Raw genomic sequence first — 19880 nt, forward strand, 5'->3', positions numbered from 1 at the left:
GATATGTCCCACTAAACCAAAGCGTGCAATTCCTTAACTCCATATAGAGAGGGTTTAGAAATGCCGCTGGGTATGAGAACCATTAGTATGGCACCAGTATATGGGCTCCTTGTTCCGATTTTGTTTTATAATATATAGTACCGATATATATCTCATAGTGTAATTTTGAGTGTGAATGTATTTATTATCCTGAAAGTGTGGTCTGAGAGGGCCTATGGTAGAATATAAAGTACCTTTCGACCCTCCATTACATTAGTTACATAATATGTGTAAACGGTGATGGGGGAAGAACTTGTACAGAAAGGTTGCTCGACATGTCCCACTTAATTGGTGTTCTTGACTCCATATAAACAGCATGTCACAATGCTTGACAATGTTAGGACTGAGTCGGTCTTCAAGGAAATTTAAGATCACCTATAACAAACTTAAATATGTCAATCTGTAGACATATTTACGATTGCTTGCCCTGATGATGACCTTAAGAGAGGTCGAAAACTTGGCAGTAACTAACGACTGAATTTGCTTTTTTACTTCAAGACCATACCTTGATCCAGTGTTCATCTGTCCTGTACTCCATTCCCATTGATCATAGTACTTATTTTTAATCCATTGTTCATCGAACTTTCCTTAGCCAATTTATTGCCTTCTTTGTTGGCCCTCTGCCCTTTGTGCACTGGTACCCAGACAGGTAATTTTTTTTTGTTTTCCCTAGTATCTAACAGAGTTCTAAAGCAGTTCTAAACTACTGGATTTTCAACCGATGCAGTAATTGCTCTCAGTGCTGTCTGGCTGTCCAAGTAAATGGCTATGTCTTGGACAACAGTAGCCCAGCTGAGGAAGTTGGTGCAGATAAGGAAATGAAAAAAATAAATTAGATAAAATATTTTTATTTTTTTGTAAATCAAATGTCATAAAAATCATTAATCTAATTACAGTTGCCTCACACTTATATTACATACAAAAATTATAAAAAAAATTATATTTATTAGATAATGTCACAGATTAAAGTCAAAAGAATAAACTGTCAATGACAACGTGCAGTAAATAAAGTGCTGGACCTTTTTGTGTTAATGAACTGGTTTTTTTTCTTAAAAATGTGCATTATTACATTATCTTTTGAAATAAGACATTCAGATGCAGCTATATTATCTGTACTTTTAAATAATTACTTGCCATTCTACACATTTAAAATGGAACAGAACTATAAATAACTGATACTACAAAGGATTTAAAAAAAAAAGGAAAAGAAATTTACATAAATTCATAAATTCACACACAAATTGTAAAAGCAAATACAAAAAATTACAAATAGTTACAATTATATTTACTTAAAGCAATGGCAAAGCTCATAACAAAATAATCATTTTTGTTTTATACACATAAATGCTTGTACACCCAAAAACGGAAGTAAATTTGCTTTTGTATTCAAAAATAACAAAAGTCATTAATTTTTTTTTTCATCATTTATTTATCCATGAACACAAAATGTATACTTTTTACTTAATCGATAAAACAGCTTTGCCATTTGTTAAATAAAATCATCGTCATACAACACAATGCCACTCAATCAATATTGAAGAGAATATCAGAACGACAAGTTCTGCATATTTGGGATCAGTCTAAGCAATGTTGTACAACGTTCACTTAAATAAGAGACAAAATAATAGAAAGCTCAAACTATTATCTAAATATAAATAAATAATGAATGAAAATATCCTTATTTTCCTGGCTTCCCTTCGATTACATTCATATACACATCATAAAATCATCAACACAAATATCATTTTGGTAGACATACAAAATTATTTGACTAGATTTTTTTTAGGGACTAGAATTATACAATTTCACCATCATCAGAAAACATTTGGTTCTCGTATTGTCATAAAATCAAGTTTATATTGACTTTTAACGTACTTAACGTAAGCTACAACAAAGAGACTGCAATCACAAAACAAAATTTACAACTTTAAAAAATAAAATCGGAATGCATACAGTATAAAATTATTTGAAATACATTTGCACTACGTGCATAGAGATATTAAGTTTTGCGTATTATAATCTCTGTTTTAATTGTATTTACACTTTGGTTTACAGTTCATAAATTGAGTTAAATGAAGTCAGGTCATGGTCATTGTTTTTGTTAATTTATGACACCTCTCAACCTCATAATACAGTGGGTCAAAAAAATATTGGCACTGCCGACTTTTTTCTTAAATCTCAAAAATATAAAGGTTAATGGTTCAATACTAAATTTATTTAAAAAAAAAAAAAATAAAAAAATAAGAGCGTCCAACTATTAATTTTTGGTTAATTGAACAAATTAAAAATAAGATGAAAATGATAAGAGTATGAATTTGAAGGGTAAAAAAACTATTGCTTCTTTCTTAATTTTGAATTATCCTATGTAAAATCTTTAATTTAACCCTCTCAATTTGAAATAAACACAAACAAGGATGAACATCATTATTCTAAGCTATTTTCTGGCCAATTCAGCAGCAATAATAATGGCTAAAACACAAGAGCATTGTGAGTCTTTGCACATTTGTCTTTAAATTACGTTTTTATGGACTGAGTTATCGTGAAATTGCAAATCGACCACAATGAGATGGGTTCGGTCTTAAACACTGTTCCGGGCGGCCAAAAAGTTTTCTTAAAGAGAAAAAAAAGGCAAATTCACAAAATAGTGGCAAAAACACCCTTTATTTCTGCCTCTAGCATAGCTTCAGAAGTTGCATCAACTTCTAACACAACTTTCAGTATGCATGTAAGGAATGTAAATTAACAGTTTTCATTATTATAGCAGAAAGAAACCATAGAAGAACTTGTTGTATTATGAAAAATAGCATTTTTGCCACGACGGCCATTATGTTGGCTGCCTTTCAACCACAATCTTAACTGTGCAAATGTAAAATCAAAAAGAAGGGCATCCATAAAGCAAAACGTCATTACTGTTGAAAGTAATACGTGAGCCTTCCTACATACAACCTAGTCTTCTCCTCCACTTCTTCTTGGCTCCTTTGCTTTCCTCTCCACAAAAAGAAATACTCCTGGAAACTTTACATCGGGGTATGTTTATATTTATTTTATAGGTTTGCTGCTCAATGTTTTTTTTTTTTTTCATTTAAGTCTTTCTTTTTTTATTTCTATTTTAATCATCTTTTCCACCTCCTGTACAAAACAGGTGGTCTTCTGCAAATGAACACATACTATTTACTAATTTTATCTTATTTTTAATTTGTTCAATTTATTGCCACTAAAAATTAATAAGTGGAAGCTAGTGTTTAAATAAATTCACTATCAAACAATTAACCTTTATATTTTGAGATTTAAGAGAAAAAAGTGGAGTGTGCCGATACTTTTTTGACCCACGACTAAAAAGTACATTCGCTAATCTTTACAAATGTAATCTGTGAATTACCTTTTTTTTCTTGTATATGTCGGTAACAAATACATATATATATTATAAATCCAACATACTGCTAATCTAAAAATTTGTCATATTTTTTCATTATAAATATCTAGCAAGTGTTTCTAATCCACAGTCTTTTCAAGGTTAACATAAATTAAATCAATACTGCAATGCTTTGTACTCAATTGTGACTAGATTGAAATAAACGATAGCTAAATGCCAGGCATGGATTGTTTTTAAATTATATCTAAATAAACACAAAATGAATGATTTTTGAATGAATGTCCTTATAATAAAGCTTAACCTGGATACTGACTAAAATCACAGGCTCAATTGGTGTAGTTCTCTTTTCATCATAGTAGTTATCTACAATATCTATTACCTCCGTTCTAATTAGGCATGGCTAGTGAAAGCATATCAAACAAGAAGAGTGATCGGAAGATGTGATTTAACAACAATGTTATTGATAAAATATTAAATTTTTTTTTGGTCTTTTATATATTTGTTACTAATATTCAATGTAATTACCTTCTTGTAAATGGTTTTAGTAGTATTTTTTTAAGGTTTAAATTTAATGTATTAAAAAAAAACTGCTGTGCCGTTAAAAGCTATAAATATAAAAAGAAAGCAACGTACAACAGAGTTTAGTTGTTTTTAAGAGCTGAATTCATACCCACAATCAATTATCATTTTCCCTTTTCATCACTATGCAGTTAATTAAACAGGTAAATAAAAGGAAAAGCACATTAAATAAATCAATTTTTCTTTCAGAGAGAGAGACAGCAAATAAATTGTATTGTCAGTTTGCTAATTTGTTAAAATTTAACTTTTTTTTTTTACAAGGATGTGAGTACTACTTTCAAGGATTAGAAATTTAAACTAGATTTAACATTAATGATTCTAGTTAATCACAGATACCTTGAAAAGATAAAGCATTTTCAGTTGTTTCGATACGGGCATAAAGATAACGGAAAAGTGAGACGATTTTAGCTCATTTTATAAGCCAATTTTTCAAAGGCATTTCTCAAGGCACGAGAACGCATAAAATAAATTTATTGCTACTTGTCAGGTATTACGTAAATTTCTAATCACCCTGACAACTACAATAAGTAGATAAGAGAAAGAGATAGTAAAGAATTTGGCAAAGTGAAAAATCAGAGAAAATTCAATACGTTTCTCAACCAGTCCCATCTAGCAAGTTCTTAAAAAAATAAAATAACTTTCTATGCCTTAAAGAGTGTTATAACAAATTTACTGTTAACAATTTTGAATTTTAGTTCTGAGTGTGATAATAAGCATGCAAAATTTAGGTAAAATAATAAAATGTTATACATAGATGAAAGGTATGACAATAAAAAAAAAGTTTCCTTTTCTTCTTTCATCTTTCACAGTTAAGGCCCATGTGGTTTATGAGTTCGGCTCTAAATTTGCCTTCAAATAATATTCGCTTAATTATGTTTAAATGAGTCATTATCACTCACAGAACATATGGGATGCACTAACTACCTTTTTTTAAAAAATTTTGTGAAGTTTAATAAATCTTGTGAGATCCATCATGAACTTTGACGGTTACACGAATTCAACACATGTTGGCTGGAAAAAAAAAAAATTAAAAATTAAATTAAATAATACATTTTTATAAAGAAATGCCATATAATTAATTATAAATATAATTTGTCTTTTTGTTTTAAACATTTTACTTGCATACACATAAACGTACTATACAAAATCTGTGAACAAAGAGGTCACAAAACATCAGTACCGATTAACTACAACCAAACAAATTGTTAAATGTAAAATTTATTCTTTACTCTACTTTGTTTCTAAATTGAGTAATAGAACAACAATCTGGAAAAATCATAATGAGTTGCATAGATAATCAGATAATCCAAATTAACAGAAAAACAAAAATGAAAAGACATTAAGTAGGATCCAGAGAGAGCAATCCTAAATTAGAAATCTTCACTTAATTACTCGCACTCTCTGAGAGCCGGTCTTGAGGCCACTGCATTTTTAGATGTCAAGGAGTATTGCTGCTGGAAGAGAGCTGGAAGAAAGTAGGTGTATGTGGGGATTGGAGGTTAGTGTAGATGGATTTTACAACTTCATTTAAAAGGGTACATTTAGGTCATTATGGATGGTGTGGTTAGAAACAAAGAACTGGGTAGAAATGTGTGGTGTTTAGTGATTATTTGGAGATTGTGATTGCGGTATGGTGTGATGTAGGGTTTTGAAAAACATTTTCTTTATCGTGCCAACATATCAATCTTTATTGAGATCATCTTCAGGCACTCTTAACATGCCGATCTGAATCAATGCTGTGTGTAGGGTCTGGATTCTGCGAAGAATGGAAGGTTCGGTTGAACGCAATATTTAGCTGTATATGAGTAATTTGTTGTCAAAAGAGAGTTTAGATCTGTTGCCTAGTAGTCTTTTAAGTAATCAGAACAGGGATTCCAGGTCAGTCGTTTATCTAGATCAGCTCAAAATACCAGATGATGTTTTCAGTAGGAAGGGAATGAGGTAATAATAGATTGGAGTACATGAGAAGGGAGGGTGAAGGTTATGTTGTGGGACTTTGTGGTGTTTAGTTTTATTCACCATTTTTTTAACTATTGTTCAATCGAATATAGTGTGTTTGGAGGGTTCAGTGAGCTACGACAAGGTCGGAATTGGAGGAGAGAATGCAGTGTCATCAGTGTATGTTAGGATGGAAAAAGATATCAGCATATACTGAGTATAGTAGAAGGCTGAGGATGCTACCCTTAGGGACTCCCACATCCATTCTGTACAAAGGAGAGTGTGAGGATACGACCAACCCCGAAAAGTACCTAGGATGAAATAGTATGTAGAGGGTAGGATGCCCTTGAGTTTCCAGAACAAACCCAGGTGGCAAACTCGATTGAAAGCCTGTTCGACAATGAAAGTTCCCTGAGCTTCTTTCTTCTCAAGGGAGATGCGATGTTGTCCACAATGCGATGGCACTGTTGAACAGTAGAATGGTGTTGCCCAAATTTCCATTGTCCAAATTTGATGGATTATATTAGATAATTCGATGATGGGATCTGTTTATAAAAGAGTTTTCAAGTAGTTTACCAAGAATTGACAGTGAACTGATGGGACAGTAGGACTTTGGAAAGTGTGGTTTGTTGGGTTTAGGGAATTGGGTGAATCATGGAAAATTTCCATGGCATCGGGAAGTCAGTTGTACAGAGAGTTGCATTATAAATGATGGTTCTGAAAACTGTTGCTTTTTTTTTCAGTTTTCAAATAATGAGGTCAAATCGTGGAGCTTTCTTGAGGGGGGAGATTTTTAATTGCATATTTTATATCTGAAGGAGAAAAGGAAGTGTGCCAGTTCATTAAGAAAAAGTGTCTTGAACAGTTCACTGTAAATTATAAAATATTTTCTTTTTCATGGCTCCAAAACCCATAATTAGAGTGTGCTTATTGTATGAATTTTAGTTCCACACTAGGGCAGGGGAGGCAGCTTGTAAATTTGCACTGCATTCGGTGATGAAACAATATGCAAGCACACTGCACTCCACCAAACACAAAGCATCACCTTTTCACATCAATGGGCCAAGGGTCATTTGGTGCAGCTGATGGTACAACGGTTACTAAACAGCATCTATATTTCATTGCATATGACAAAAAATCAAACAAGACGGCTGAAGTTTGTTACCATCGGTCAATTTATGAGGGACCCATTGCACGTCTTCCCAAAATGATGTAAGCTAAAGTGAATGGTTTCATTGCATATGTTTAACTCTGGAGAGCTCCTGCCAGATGGACTCAAATGAAATTCGACAGCTCTTCTTAATTCATCATTCAAGACATAAGTCTACCAAAACCACTTTTGGGAAGTGCACTCACTTACTGTTTTATCACAGAACGCAGTGCAAATTTTACTAGCTGCCTCGGCAGCCCTAGTACCGATCTAAAATTCACAAAATAATACACAAATTATAGTTTTTGAAGCCAAGAGAAAAAAAATATTTTACAATATACAGTGAACTGACAGTATTAAAATAATAACAATTGAGAATCGAAGAATTATTGGGAGCATTCTTTAATAATTATTGAATGAAGAAGATGAAAAGTGGTATTAGGAGTTGACTTTCAATTTATCATCACCCCAACCAGTACGAACAGTCTGTTAATGAAATCATAGATGATTTGTTTTTACTAGAAAAAGATCAAATCAAGACGTAACAATAAATCTAAAAAAGAAAAACTATAACAGTTTTACCAGGTCCCAAAGAAGATACACATATTCAACAAAACATGTAACCAGTTTTTTGTTTATAAAATTATTGTACAGTATACTAATATGAGCATGTATGATGCTAGTAAAGTAATGTAATTCCTGTCATACAAGAGCAACCGTATGTGTGTATAAGGTGTATATAAACATGCTGGCTGAGGGTTAAAAATAATCAGATCGTTTTTCCCTATTTCCACTGTCTGTGGAGTAACAGAAATATTTTTGATCGAACGAATGATTAAATCGCTGCCTGTCGCGTTATTAATTATATTTCAAAATCTTTACCTGATGGCAGTGTTGTAGGAGTGGGTGAATCCCTGGTAATACCATGTCTTTCTTGGAGGGTCATACTACTAGGCTCTTCTTCTACAGGTGTATATTGACCTCCTTCACATTTACTAACAACGCACAATATTAGAGACTCCAATGCACAAACATACCCCAAAATCTAAAGAAAGAAAACAAAACAAAAAAGTCAATATATTGTTATACATTTATTATTATAATAATGATAATAAAAAATGGCCTTTTTTAAGTTTCAAAATGTTTAATGTATTCATTCAATTAATTTCCACACAATATCTCTGTGTGAATGTTATTATTTTAATGCACGAATCATTTTTTAAACTTTAATGCCTAATGATTAATGTTAAAATACAAAAATGGATGAATCTAACTTTATATTGACTTTGCACCTTCAGGTCATCGTCTTTTCTAAGCCTACTTTATAAAGATTATGTAATAGTAACAATAATTCGCATTATTATTTGTGAAGTTAAATATTCAACAAAAGATACATTACTTTTTTCTTTCATTTTCTCACCATCGTTATCTATCATATTTTACATCAATATGATCAATTTTTCACAACTTGCATAAATAAACTTGGCAAATCGTATGTTTTCTCCCATTTGAATACATTAAGATAAGTATATGTAGTCTAACATTAATACTAAACCTAACCTGCCCCACACTCTAACTCAAACTACTAAATAACCTAATCTAAACAGTCCCTAACACTAACACTACACTTAACCCTACCTAACCTAATGTAACAACTTCCTACACTAATTCTAAAACTAATCCTAACCTTATCAACACCCAAACTCTAACTCTAACTTTAACCCTCCCTAATCTAACCCATTCCAAACTCTAATTATTAAACTACCTAATATTATCTAAAGATTATGTAATAGTATCAATAATTCACTTATTATTTGTGCAGTTAAAAATTCAACAAAAGATATATTATTTTTTTTCATTTTCTCATCATCATTATTTATCATATTTTACATCAATATGATCAATTTTTCACAACTTGCATAAATAAACTTGGCAAATCGTATTACACATTAAAAAAAGTATATGTAATCTAACGCTAATACTAAACCCAACTCTACATAACCTAACCTGTCCCACACTCTAACCTACTAAATAACCTAATCTAAACAGTCCCTAACACTAACACTACACCTAACCCTACCTAACCTAACATAATGAGTTCCTAACACTAACTCTAAAATTAACCCTAATCCTTATTAACACCCAAACTCTAATTGTAACTTTAACCCTCCCTAATCTAACTACTATTAAACTTCTACTACTTAAACAACCTAATCTTACCCGTCATTAACCCTAACCTAACCTAACCTAACCTGTCCTTAACACTAACCCTAAAACCCTAAATCTAACTCAAAACGCTAATTCTAACCTAACCCATCCCAAACTCTTACCCTACCTAATCTAACCAGTCCCAAACACTACCCTTACCTTTTCTAACCTGACCCAATTTAACTCAACTTAACCTAATCCATCCCAAACTCAAACTTTACCCCCTATCTAATCTCACCAGTCCATAGCACTAACTGTAACCTTAACATTACGGGGTGGGGTACGAGTCTACCCAGGCATTTAACCCCTCGTGTCTTGGTCACCTGCATAATATATAACCTTAACATTAACAAACCTAACCTGACCTAACCTAACCAGTCCCTAACACTAACCCTACATAAACTATGTTTTTTTTTGCTTCGGCTGAGCCATCTGCCATGTGTTGACTGCATCCTGGAATTGATGTCAACCTGCCGGCTGCCACCATGAACCACCAGAGACCCCGAGGCTTCCCAGTTTAATATCATTCAATAAAACGACCTTCACAATTATGTATACTTGCTTTTAAGGTAGATCTAAGTAGATATATGGTATAATAGACTACTTGATATTATTTTGCTTTATTTCATTATATTACACGTATTTTGGGATTACAAAGATGAAAAATAAAATTTAATATTTCTGTTTTGTGTGATAAATAAAAAACAATGAATTTTGCATAAGGGAACTTTCCAACAGGTGTTTTAATAAGTCCCTGAGAGTCTGTCAGGAGGATCATGGTGAGGTGCTCGGCCCACTGCTGTTGAGCTAGTACTTTGGTATATTTTCCAAATCATGATGTTCAATAACAGAAACCATTCTTCTGCCAGAGTTAGTGAAAATGTCAAAAAAGTTATTTTGATATTTGGATTAAGCTTTTGATACAAAATAAATGAAGTGTACAATGAAAAGAAACATGAAAACTCTTTGCCCATTTGATAGAATTTCATAAAAATGATTAATATGAAAGTTATTAATCAGCAAGATCAACACCTTTCATTGTTGATTGTATTTCATTATGCACTCAGGCTATCGAATTTGCTATCCAGTTTTTTTTTTAATTTATTTTTCCAGTCTTGACGATATCGGCATTATATATGGTGGATATCATTCGAATATCTTCTTTACACCAAAAAAACAGATTCACTGATTTTCAAACTGAGATCATTCAGTTCCTTTGTAAAATCGTAAAACTAAATTCTTGTTACAATACCACAAATACAAATTTTCTTCTTCAAGTGTTCAGCTAATGCAAGTTTTCGTATTTATTTAAAAGAAGTGAAATATTTTTTCTAAATTATCTACTTTTCTACAATACAGCTAAAATTTGCAGACATATCCAGTACTTGCCTCAAAAAAGACACTGACTAGTAATCTGCACTTTATTTGTATTTGCGCTGCATCGGATCATAATATCTGTTAGTTTCAATTATGACCGGTAGATAAAATAATCTTCAATTACTAGTCACATAATTTCTCTTATATGTTGTGGATTATTTGGATATACCTTGACACATGAATTACCCATTAACATTTCTAAGTTTCTTTTTGGATAATGTTTTCTCCACTGACTATCTGTATCATAGTTACTGTTGCTAAATTTGCTGTCATATAACTGCATTTTATTTCTCTGTGTTAATTGCATTTCTATATCACTTCCTGTTTCACTATCAATACTAGCAATAAATTCTGTGGATTCGATCTCGGAAATCTCATCAGCTTATATTTCTTTATTTTCCATTATTAAGGTAAATTATTTTAAACTTGTAAACAACCTAATATATTTAGTTCAACAATATTTTTAAGCCGCTTCAGAACTTCAAACTGATGGTTACTCTTCGATTTCAGTTACTCCTGCTTATTTATGAGGCGGTGTATGACACAAGTGTTACTATCCCAGCACCTGAGGGAGAAAACGTAATAAAGGTCACCATGCCGTGGGCCTCAGTGTTTATTTTTTCATTTGTTTCTTTCAAATTAGGTTAGGTTGTCATTGGGAGACTTAATTTTTCCAGCCAATATAATTTTTGGCATTATATATGGATGTATATGTGTATGTGTATACGTACTATACACATATGTATAAGATGTTTTACTAACTGTTAACTTTGTTAATCTACATAGTACAAATAATTTGTTTGTTGCAACTCTAGATGCAACAATCGGTTTTTTTTTTTTTTTGGTTTTTTTTAAATTTTTTTTTTATATATTTTTTTTAAGTGAATTTATTCAGCAACAACCAGGAATAGAATTTAAAATGACGTGAATTCACTTCAGTGGCAACAAGAAATAGAATTTTAAATGACATGAATTCACTTTAGCAACAATCTGGTATGGAATATGAAATGGTATAATATAATTACAGTGGTTACAAATGTGCTAATCTAACCATTCCTACCTAACACTAACAAACCTAACTCGTCCTAATCTAACCAGTGTCTAACGCTAACCTAAGCAATACCTATCCTAACCTAACCCGTCTCTTAACTCTACCTAATCTAACCACTTTCTAACACTAACCCTAACACCTAACCTAACCCACCCCTAACTAACTCTACCTAACCTAACCAGTCCCTTACACTAACCCTACCTAAACTAACCCGTCTCTTAACTCTACCTAATCTAACCACTTTCTAACTTTAACAATAACCCTAACATTACCTAACCTAACCCACCCCTAACTCTAACTCTACCTAACCTAACAAGTCCCTAACACTAACACCAATTTCCAAATTTTGCAGACAGTTGAGAAGAAAAATTGGAAATAATAATTAATAATAAATCAATAACTAATTAAATAACTAACACTAATCCATGTGCATACCCACACTTCTAATGGTCAGGTAAAATATAGTTTTTAATACTGCTCAAAAACATATCTATGTTGAAAACTTCATATTCACATAGTTTACTAAATTGTCACTATTAGATCTTTGTTTTTTTATTTGTTTTTTTCCACACTGACTAGCTACCAGCTCCTCATGTTTTGTATATCTCACATTTTTATTTTCTCTATCTTGCATGTTTAACCCTTCCTCAAGTGGTTAAAATGTCCTAAGTCGATTGAAATACATACTATTAAGACCTAATCCTAAGTTTGGTGGGACTCAAGAGTTCTCGATAAACTGCTGATATCCTTTCAACTACGCTAAAATTATGTACTACCTAAACCCATGCGGTTTTTCACCTCGACACCCTCCTTTCCTTCACATCAATACATTCATACATAGTAAAAATCATGCATTCACTATCCTATATTAGCATAATTGGTTCGATAAGTCTGGTGTGTTTGTGGTACTTGGTATTCCATATTACATTCACTCAAATTAAGGATATTATTCACACCAATGTATAAAACGGGTCCCTAGATCTTGGTTCATTTTTAATTCAGTAATCAAATCAACATGAAATGTTAAAAATGTCTTACGCCTGTAACAAGAAGCTGCTGATTTGTCCATTTTGGCACCCAGTGATAAGTTTCTGCATACATATTGAGCAGATGAAGTAGCAGGGATGAGCTTAGTATGTACAATAAGCTCAGAATCAAATAAACTACTGCATTCTGGAAATAAATTCAGTAGTAATTTAGTTTAAAAGGTACTATATTATTACTTATATTTTGTATTTGTACTTACAAATTTTCCCCAATTGAAAGGGAAGAGGTAGACAACATGTGATATGTCTAAAAACAGGAAGAGCAATGTGATGAGAACACTGAAGACAGTACTAAACATCATTAGCCTTAATCTTGTGACCAATGGCAACATAAATAGCCCAGCAGTAACTGTGCCAGAGGAACAAAGGCATGCCAAACATGCCACAGATGATATCTGAAAGGGATTATTTTATTATTAATATTATAAAGTAAGGATTATTGGATTATTCACGTTATTTGAATAGGAAAGTAAAAGCGAAAAGTTGAAGCTTACCACCAATAGTAAACGTATAATGCCTGTAGATGTTTTAAGATGAGTGTCATCACAATAAAGCACCACACCAGAAAATATGGAATGGGTGGGGGATGAGCCTGGTAAGTGGTGTTTGTAATGAGCGTGCGAGTCCCATGAATGAACTGTAGTAGCATCCGCTGGAGTATCTATGCCACCTGTCTGACTGCCGGCGATTTCAAAGTCTTGCAATTCATCTGGGCCCCGCCCGGGCCCCTCTAGCTCCCGTATCTCCTCCAGGAGTACAGACACTTCGTCCCCAATGTATAAGTCAGACACAGAACTTAGGTAGCGTCCACACTCAGACTGCATCACACCTCCATCCCCCTTACCCGCACCTCTTAAAAAAAAGAAAAAATAAGCAAATAACCTAGCTATCATTAAACATATAAAATGCATACAATAATTTAATCTAATAGAGAATGTCTTAATTAATAAAAGGTAATATACAATTTACAATAAAAGGCCATAATTTAAAAAAATTACAGTACTAATAATTGCACATCTTATTTAAATAAATGGTGGTTCAATAAAACGACCCAGTGAAGTAAAAAGGTAAATAGTAAATAATATTTTATTAATTGATTAAATCCCTTCTTTTTTTCCTGCCATAGTCATAAAAAGACAGATCTGATTACTTTGACAATTTTTAAAAAATTTCTACTTAAGGCCTTGAGATATCAGAAAAGGTTGTTATCTGTAGGCAACAGGTCTAAAATTCCCCATCCACTATCGATTAATTCGTCCTTCGTAATTTTTGCAGTAAGGGTGTGAGTGCATAATCAAGGACGGTAGGCCTTTTCAATGAACACGATTAAAAGTTTCAAATTTTGAATGGTTACAGTAGGTCCCACCTGTGGGATTTTGACCTGGAGGCTGCACATAACTCGACCTTTGGCTATCGAGAAAATAGTTACGTTTAGAAAAAAAGTCCTACATTCGTTTTCAGGAGAAAAACATTAATATTAATGCCTAAGCTGATGGTACATCATTTTTTCATCACAGATGATGATTCTATCTAAAAAAAAGAACTGTTCTTAGGCAGTAAGCTAAGAAAGAAACTGTAGATACATGTAGATGCAAGTTATTCCAGTTGGTTAACTTAAAGATATTGACTTGGGAAGGTATCTTTAAACAAGTTTAATAATGATTCAATAAAAATAACACCGACTTAACCGTAGCTAACTTAACACATCCCTGCACTTCCGAACTCATCAATCACTGCATATGCAGTTGGCATTAGAACATGAACTGACAGAACTAGAACTTTGCTATTTAAAAAGTTCAAGACGTTCTCAGGAATACTGAGATCTATTTCAACTAATGACACTTTACAGTTAACATCGTAAGAAATATTGTTTCACGGTGGCCGAGTAGGTGTCCTACTCGAATTTGCCATGCTCAAATCCCGGCAAAGTCCATGGCTTTTATATTGATAATAGTATGACAAATGTATGTTAGTGGTTAACCCCCTTGCCCATGACACCCAAAAAGCGGTTCTAGGTTCAAATCACAGCAGGCCCCCTTTTTAATTGATAATGCTATGAAAATGTAATGTAAAGTGGTTTAACCCCTCCTCCACAACACCCAATGGACAGTTGGACGTTAAGTCCTCCTATATGAGAGGAATTACTTTGTATTTGGGACTGCAGTCAACCAGTGGCTAGGCTATCCGACTCATATTTCCCATGCTACCTACCAGCTCTGGGTTTGAATACCAGCGAGCCCATAGTTTTTTTAATTGATAATGCTATATAAAATGTAAACTGGTTTAACCCCTCTTCCATGACACACAATGGACAGTTGGATGTTACGTCCTTCTATATGACAAGAATTACTTTGCTTTTGGGACCGTGGCGGACCAGTGACTAGGCCATCTGATGCCTATTTGCCACCTAGCGGTTCTAGGTTCAAATCACAGCAGGCCCCCTTTTTAATTGATAATGCTATGAAAATGTAATGTAAAGTTGTTTAACCCCTCTTCCACAACACTCAATGGACAGTTGGACGTTAAGTCCTCCTATATGACAGGAATCACTTTGTATTTGGGACTGCAGTCAACCAGTGGCTAGGCTATCCGACTCATATGCTACTTACCAGCTCTAGGTTTGAATTCCAGCGAGCCCCGTTTTTTAATTGATAATGCTATGAAAAATGTAAACTGGTTTAACCCCTCTTCCATGACACACAATGGACAGTTGGACGTTACGTCCTTCTATATGACAAGAATTACTATGCTTTTGGGACCGTGGTGGACCAGTGGCTAGGCCCTCTGATTTCTATTTGCCACACTAGCGGTTCTGGGTTCAAATCCCAGTAGAGCCCCACTTTTTAATTGATATTGCTATGAAAAATGTAATGTAAAGTGGTTTAACCCCTCTCCCATGATACCCAACAGGTAGTTGGATGTTAAGCCATCCTATGTCAGGAATTACTTTACCTTTGGGACCGCAGTGGACCAGTGGCTAGCCCATCCGACTCGTGTTTGTCATGCTACCAGTTCTGGGTTCGGATCCCAGTGAGCCAATGGTTTTTAATTGATAATGCTATGAAAAATGTAATGCAATGTGGTTTAACCCCGGTGGACCAGTGGCTAGGCTATCCGACTCGTATTTGCCATGCTAGCTATTCTGGGTGTGAAACCTGGCACAGCACATCGGTTTTTGATTTATGACAAGTGTATTGTTAAGTGGTTTGATCTCTCTTCCACAACACCCATTTGGTAGTTAGAGTTAAGCCCTCCTATGGCTGGAATTACTATTTTATTGTGTCACAGTCAAACCAGTAACAAAAGCACTGATACCCTAACAAATAAGAATAATTTAAACCCTAAAGGATTCTGTGGAAGGCCTGTATAGTAAATACTCTTTAAATACAATTTTTTTCTCATATGAAAAACAAAATGTTACGATTTTAAAAAGACCCACTCAAAGTTGAAAAGTTTTGGAATTTTTAATCTTTTTATTTTTAAAAAGTCGTTTCTTTCGTAAAATGGGTTTCGTTTGTGACAGTGCAGACGGATAGACAAAAGGCGAAGCGGCCGGTCTCAGGTCTTCAATCCGCCGATGACAACCAACAACGTACGTACGACAAACGAGACGTGCCGTTGGAGAGAAGCCGGAAACCCGAGTTACGACCCTTAAAACCCTTTAAAACGTCAATTTCAATCGGCCCAACGTCGTATTCGACCCGACTCGATCCAACCGGACAAAAAGCCGACGCCGAGGTTCCTCGGGGGGGAAAAAAACACAAAAAAAAGCCAGCTCGGAAATGAATTTTCATACTCACGATCAGCTTCGGAGGAGATGGTTACATTTCAACATTAAAATCCTACACATAGACGGTGAATTGAGCTCCTGATAAAATCCGGCTTTAAATAAAACAGTCCAAATCCAACATGTTTGGATATTGCAAATACGACAACCACTTATCAACAAAGGGATCGAGGCCGAGTCAAAGTCTCAAGTGACCGTCGTCAGTGATGGTGACGCACCTCGTCACAAAGTTTCGTCCGTCACTGTGACATCACCATCTTTAACAAAAACATGAATTTCTCAATTTTCTTTTTAAACTCTCGTTTCCTGTTTTTCAAAGGATCCACTGCTCATAAAAATAGAATATAATTCAATTAAATAAAGTCAGATCAAGCGAAAATTTTTCTAATGAATCACCGCGAATCAACCTTAAACAACCCCTCAAAAAACTTTTATAGGACAATAAAAAATTTAAAACAAGCAATTTTCGAGTTTAATCTCGAGTATATATATTTTGAGAGTTATAGTTTCGTAAAAATAAATTATCCCTTCTAACTTCAAAAACCTAACAAGGGGACGACCTACTTGATGGGTCACTGATTTGGACCAAACTTGTTTTGGTGATTCTACACTCCAAAATAAAGGACACGTATTACGGACATTTCTTGTGATTAGGCCCTGGTTTCGCAAAAAAAAATTGGAAGATGAAATTTTCTGTTTTTTAATATTTTTCTTTTGCCTTTCTACTTGCTTGTTACTCTCAACTTTTTTTCTCCTTTGCTCAAATCAACTACATAAATATTTATGCTCATCTAATTAAATTTACTCACTAATAGACTTAAGGGAATTCTTAATTAATCAGGGTTTTTGTGTAATAATTTCTATAATAATAAGAATATTCTAATTTGGTATGATTTAAAAAGATAAATAAACAGAATACTGCTTTTTTTGCATATTTTAATAAACATCCTATAAGCAAAGTCGGTCAGAAAATGGTCACAACTTGGTTTTGATCCCATTGTCGTAAAACTTTTGGATACCGATTTTCGTGTAAATTAATTTTTTATAATCTCGACGACTTTTCTGTTTGATTCCTACTATACGCTTTAACAACGATTTTTTCAAAAGCTGGCGGACTGATTTTCATGGTTGATAATTCGTTTTAAAGAAATTGTCAAGTGCATTTTATAATTTATCCAACATTAAAATAGGTCTATTATTTACATTTAAAAAACAGAAAAAAACGAGGTTATTTCAACATAATTCGAATCCATTATTTTTGAAATAGGAGGGACCAAATATAATTCTCGTTAAATGAATTAATTTATTGTATAAATTAAAATATTAGTAAAAATTATAAGCATAAATTTAATTTAATTAAATGAGCATAAATCGTTACTGAGAGATCGAAAAAATATTATTTTTAGTGTAATAATTTCATTGTTGGTTAACATAAAAACCAATATGTTCTACTACGCAGAAAATTCTAGTTTGATATGATTTAAAAATATAAATCAACGAAATACTGCTTTTTTTTGCATATTTTAAGAAACATCCTGTAATCAAAGTAGGTGAGAAAATGGCCAAAACTTAGATTTGATCGCATTGTCGTGATTCTAGCGTTATAAAACCCTTAGATACAGACTTTCGTAAATCAGTGTAAATTAATATTTTGACTGATAATTTCGTCGTTTTTCTGCGTGACTGACATCACTAGTGCAAGCTCTAACATCATTTTTCTCAAAAGCTAGAGGACCGATTTTCATGATTGATAATTCGTTTTAAAGAAATTGTCACGTGCATTTTATAATTGTACAAACATTAAAATCAGACTGTTATTTCCATTTTAAAAAAATGAGGTAATTTCTGATAAATAATTTTGCTGTTTTATGAATTCTTTTATAGAAATATTTTATATATTTTAATGGTATAGAAGTCGTTAAAAAGCTACGGACCTCTTCTTTCAAATGGTCTGTTTGACGTTAAAATCCTTGTAGCCATTTTTGAATTATAGCCGTTTCAATCACGTATTCTGATGACTTCTCAAAAATTTGAAAAATTTTAGGGGTCAAAAAATCAATAAATTCGAACAAAAATTATATTTAGGTGCTAAAACGAAATTTCATATTAGTTTGAAGAAAGAAAAAAATTATGCCCTTGTTTTCTTGAAAAATATTTGGTTTTTGATAAACTTTGATAGCTTTTACTATTATTTTATTACTATTACTATTTATTACTATTACTATTATTTTATTTGTACGTTCAGATTTGGAAAATATTTCCAGCATTCATCATTAAGCCGCTGTTTCACTGTTTCTTTGTACGATTGTAAAACCATCAATACAAATTTTAAGAAAATGAATATTCATTAATGTAATAAATTGTGTAAATATTTAAAGAAAACGACTGGAACTCATAGCTGGCTGGAATAAAGGAGCGTTTGAAACGCAGCGCTTTCTAGCGGCCAAAAACATGAACACAATAAAAAATTCCCATTTTGTACTTAGGATATTTACAAAATTCTTTTTTTCCCACTGATATTCTTCTCTTTTTCGGTTCTAATTTTGTTATTTGACTGAAGAAGGCAAGAAATGCATCTACTCGATGGGGATTTTCCAGCGGGCGTTTCAAAAATTCGTCCATTTGTCCTACCACTTCCTGTCAATTCAAACTGATAGAAATTTCTACCGTTCTAACGTTCGACTTAATTGTAATCATATTGCACCAAGTCGCTTCTTGCTGGAGGGACAAAATTTTTTGAACTGGGGACGGTGCCGGTCGCTGGCCCCTGCTTAACTCTTAAAAAATAAAAATAATAATTTATATAAATAAATTAACCATCCCTAACCAATTTATATAAATATGTTTATAAACGACGTTTATTGTGAGATTAAACTCGCTTAGCATCCATCAAGAAATGTTACAAAAATAAACCGTTCAACTGAACCATGTGATGAAATAATTTTTTAATTACTTAAACGTTAATATTTTATATAAAAATTAAATTGAATATGAGGCCGAAATTTGAATCAAATATGTGTTAATTCCTTATTTGGTCGCATATTTAAAATTGTTCATACAGTCCTGCAGCTTTTACCACTCTATGTTATTAAATATGTGAAAAATATATTTACGTTTTTATTTTGAATTAATAATTTATTTTCAATATGTTTGTATATAATTAATTAATCTACAAAAACCCAATATGTGTTAAAGTAACAAATGATGATTTGTTCAGTTTTGTTTGCAGTGGCCATTTTCATATGCTTGACCTTGTTTTATGGTTGCACGGCCTATACTTCAGCCTGAAAAACATGCCTGCAGAGAAAAGCTCAATAGGCTCTGCTATCGGG

At 33.0% G+C, this 19880-nt stretch overlaps 1 protein-coding gene across 1 annotated transcript; it reads right to left on the reverse strand.

The window, feature by feature from the left end:
• Nucleotides 1–2255: 2255 nt before the first annotated feature.
• Nucleotides 2256–16740, reverse strand: LOC106664748. The gene is made up of 6 exons (XM_014390726.2): nucleotides 16562–16740; nucleotides 13256–13611; nucleotides 12962–13156; nucleotides 12754–12888; nucleotides 7962–8124; nucleotides 2256–5002 (listed from the first exon to the last, which is right to left on the reverse strand). Exons 2-6 carry the CDS (start codon nucleotides 13583–13585, stop codon nucleotides 4989–4991), a joined length of 837 nt encoding a protein of 278 aa, XP_014246212.1. The 5' UTR covers nucleotides 13586–13611; nucleotides 16562–16740; the 3' UTR covers nucleotides 2256–4988.
• Between the last annotated feature and the right edge of the window lie 3140 nt (nucleotides 16741–19880).

The sequence above is a fragment of the Cimex lectularius genome, unplaced genomic scaffold, assembly GCF_000648675.2.
Source record: "Cimex lectularius strain Harlan isolate CLEC.00 unplaced genomic scaffold, Clec_2.1 scaffold107, whole genome shotgun sequence".
Classification (NCBI taxonomy): Eukaryota; Metazoa; Arthropoda; class Insecta; order Hemiptera; family Cimicidae; genus Cimex; species Cimex lectularius.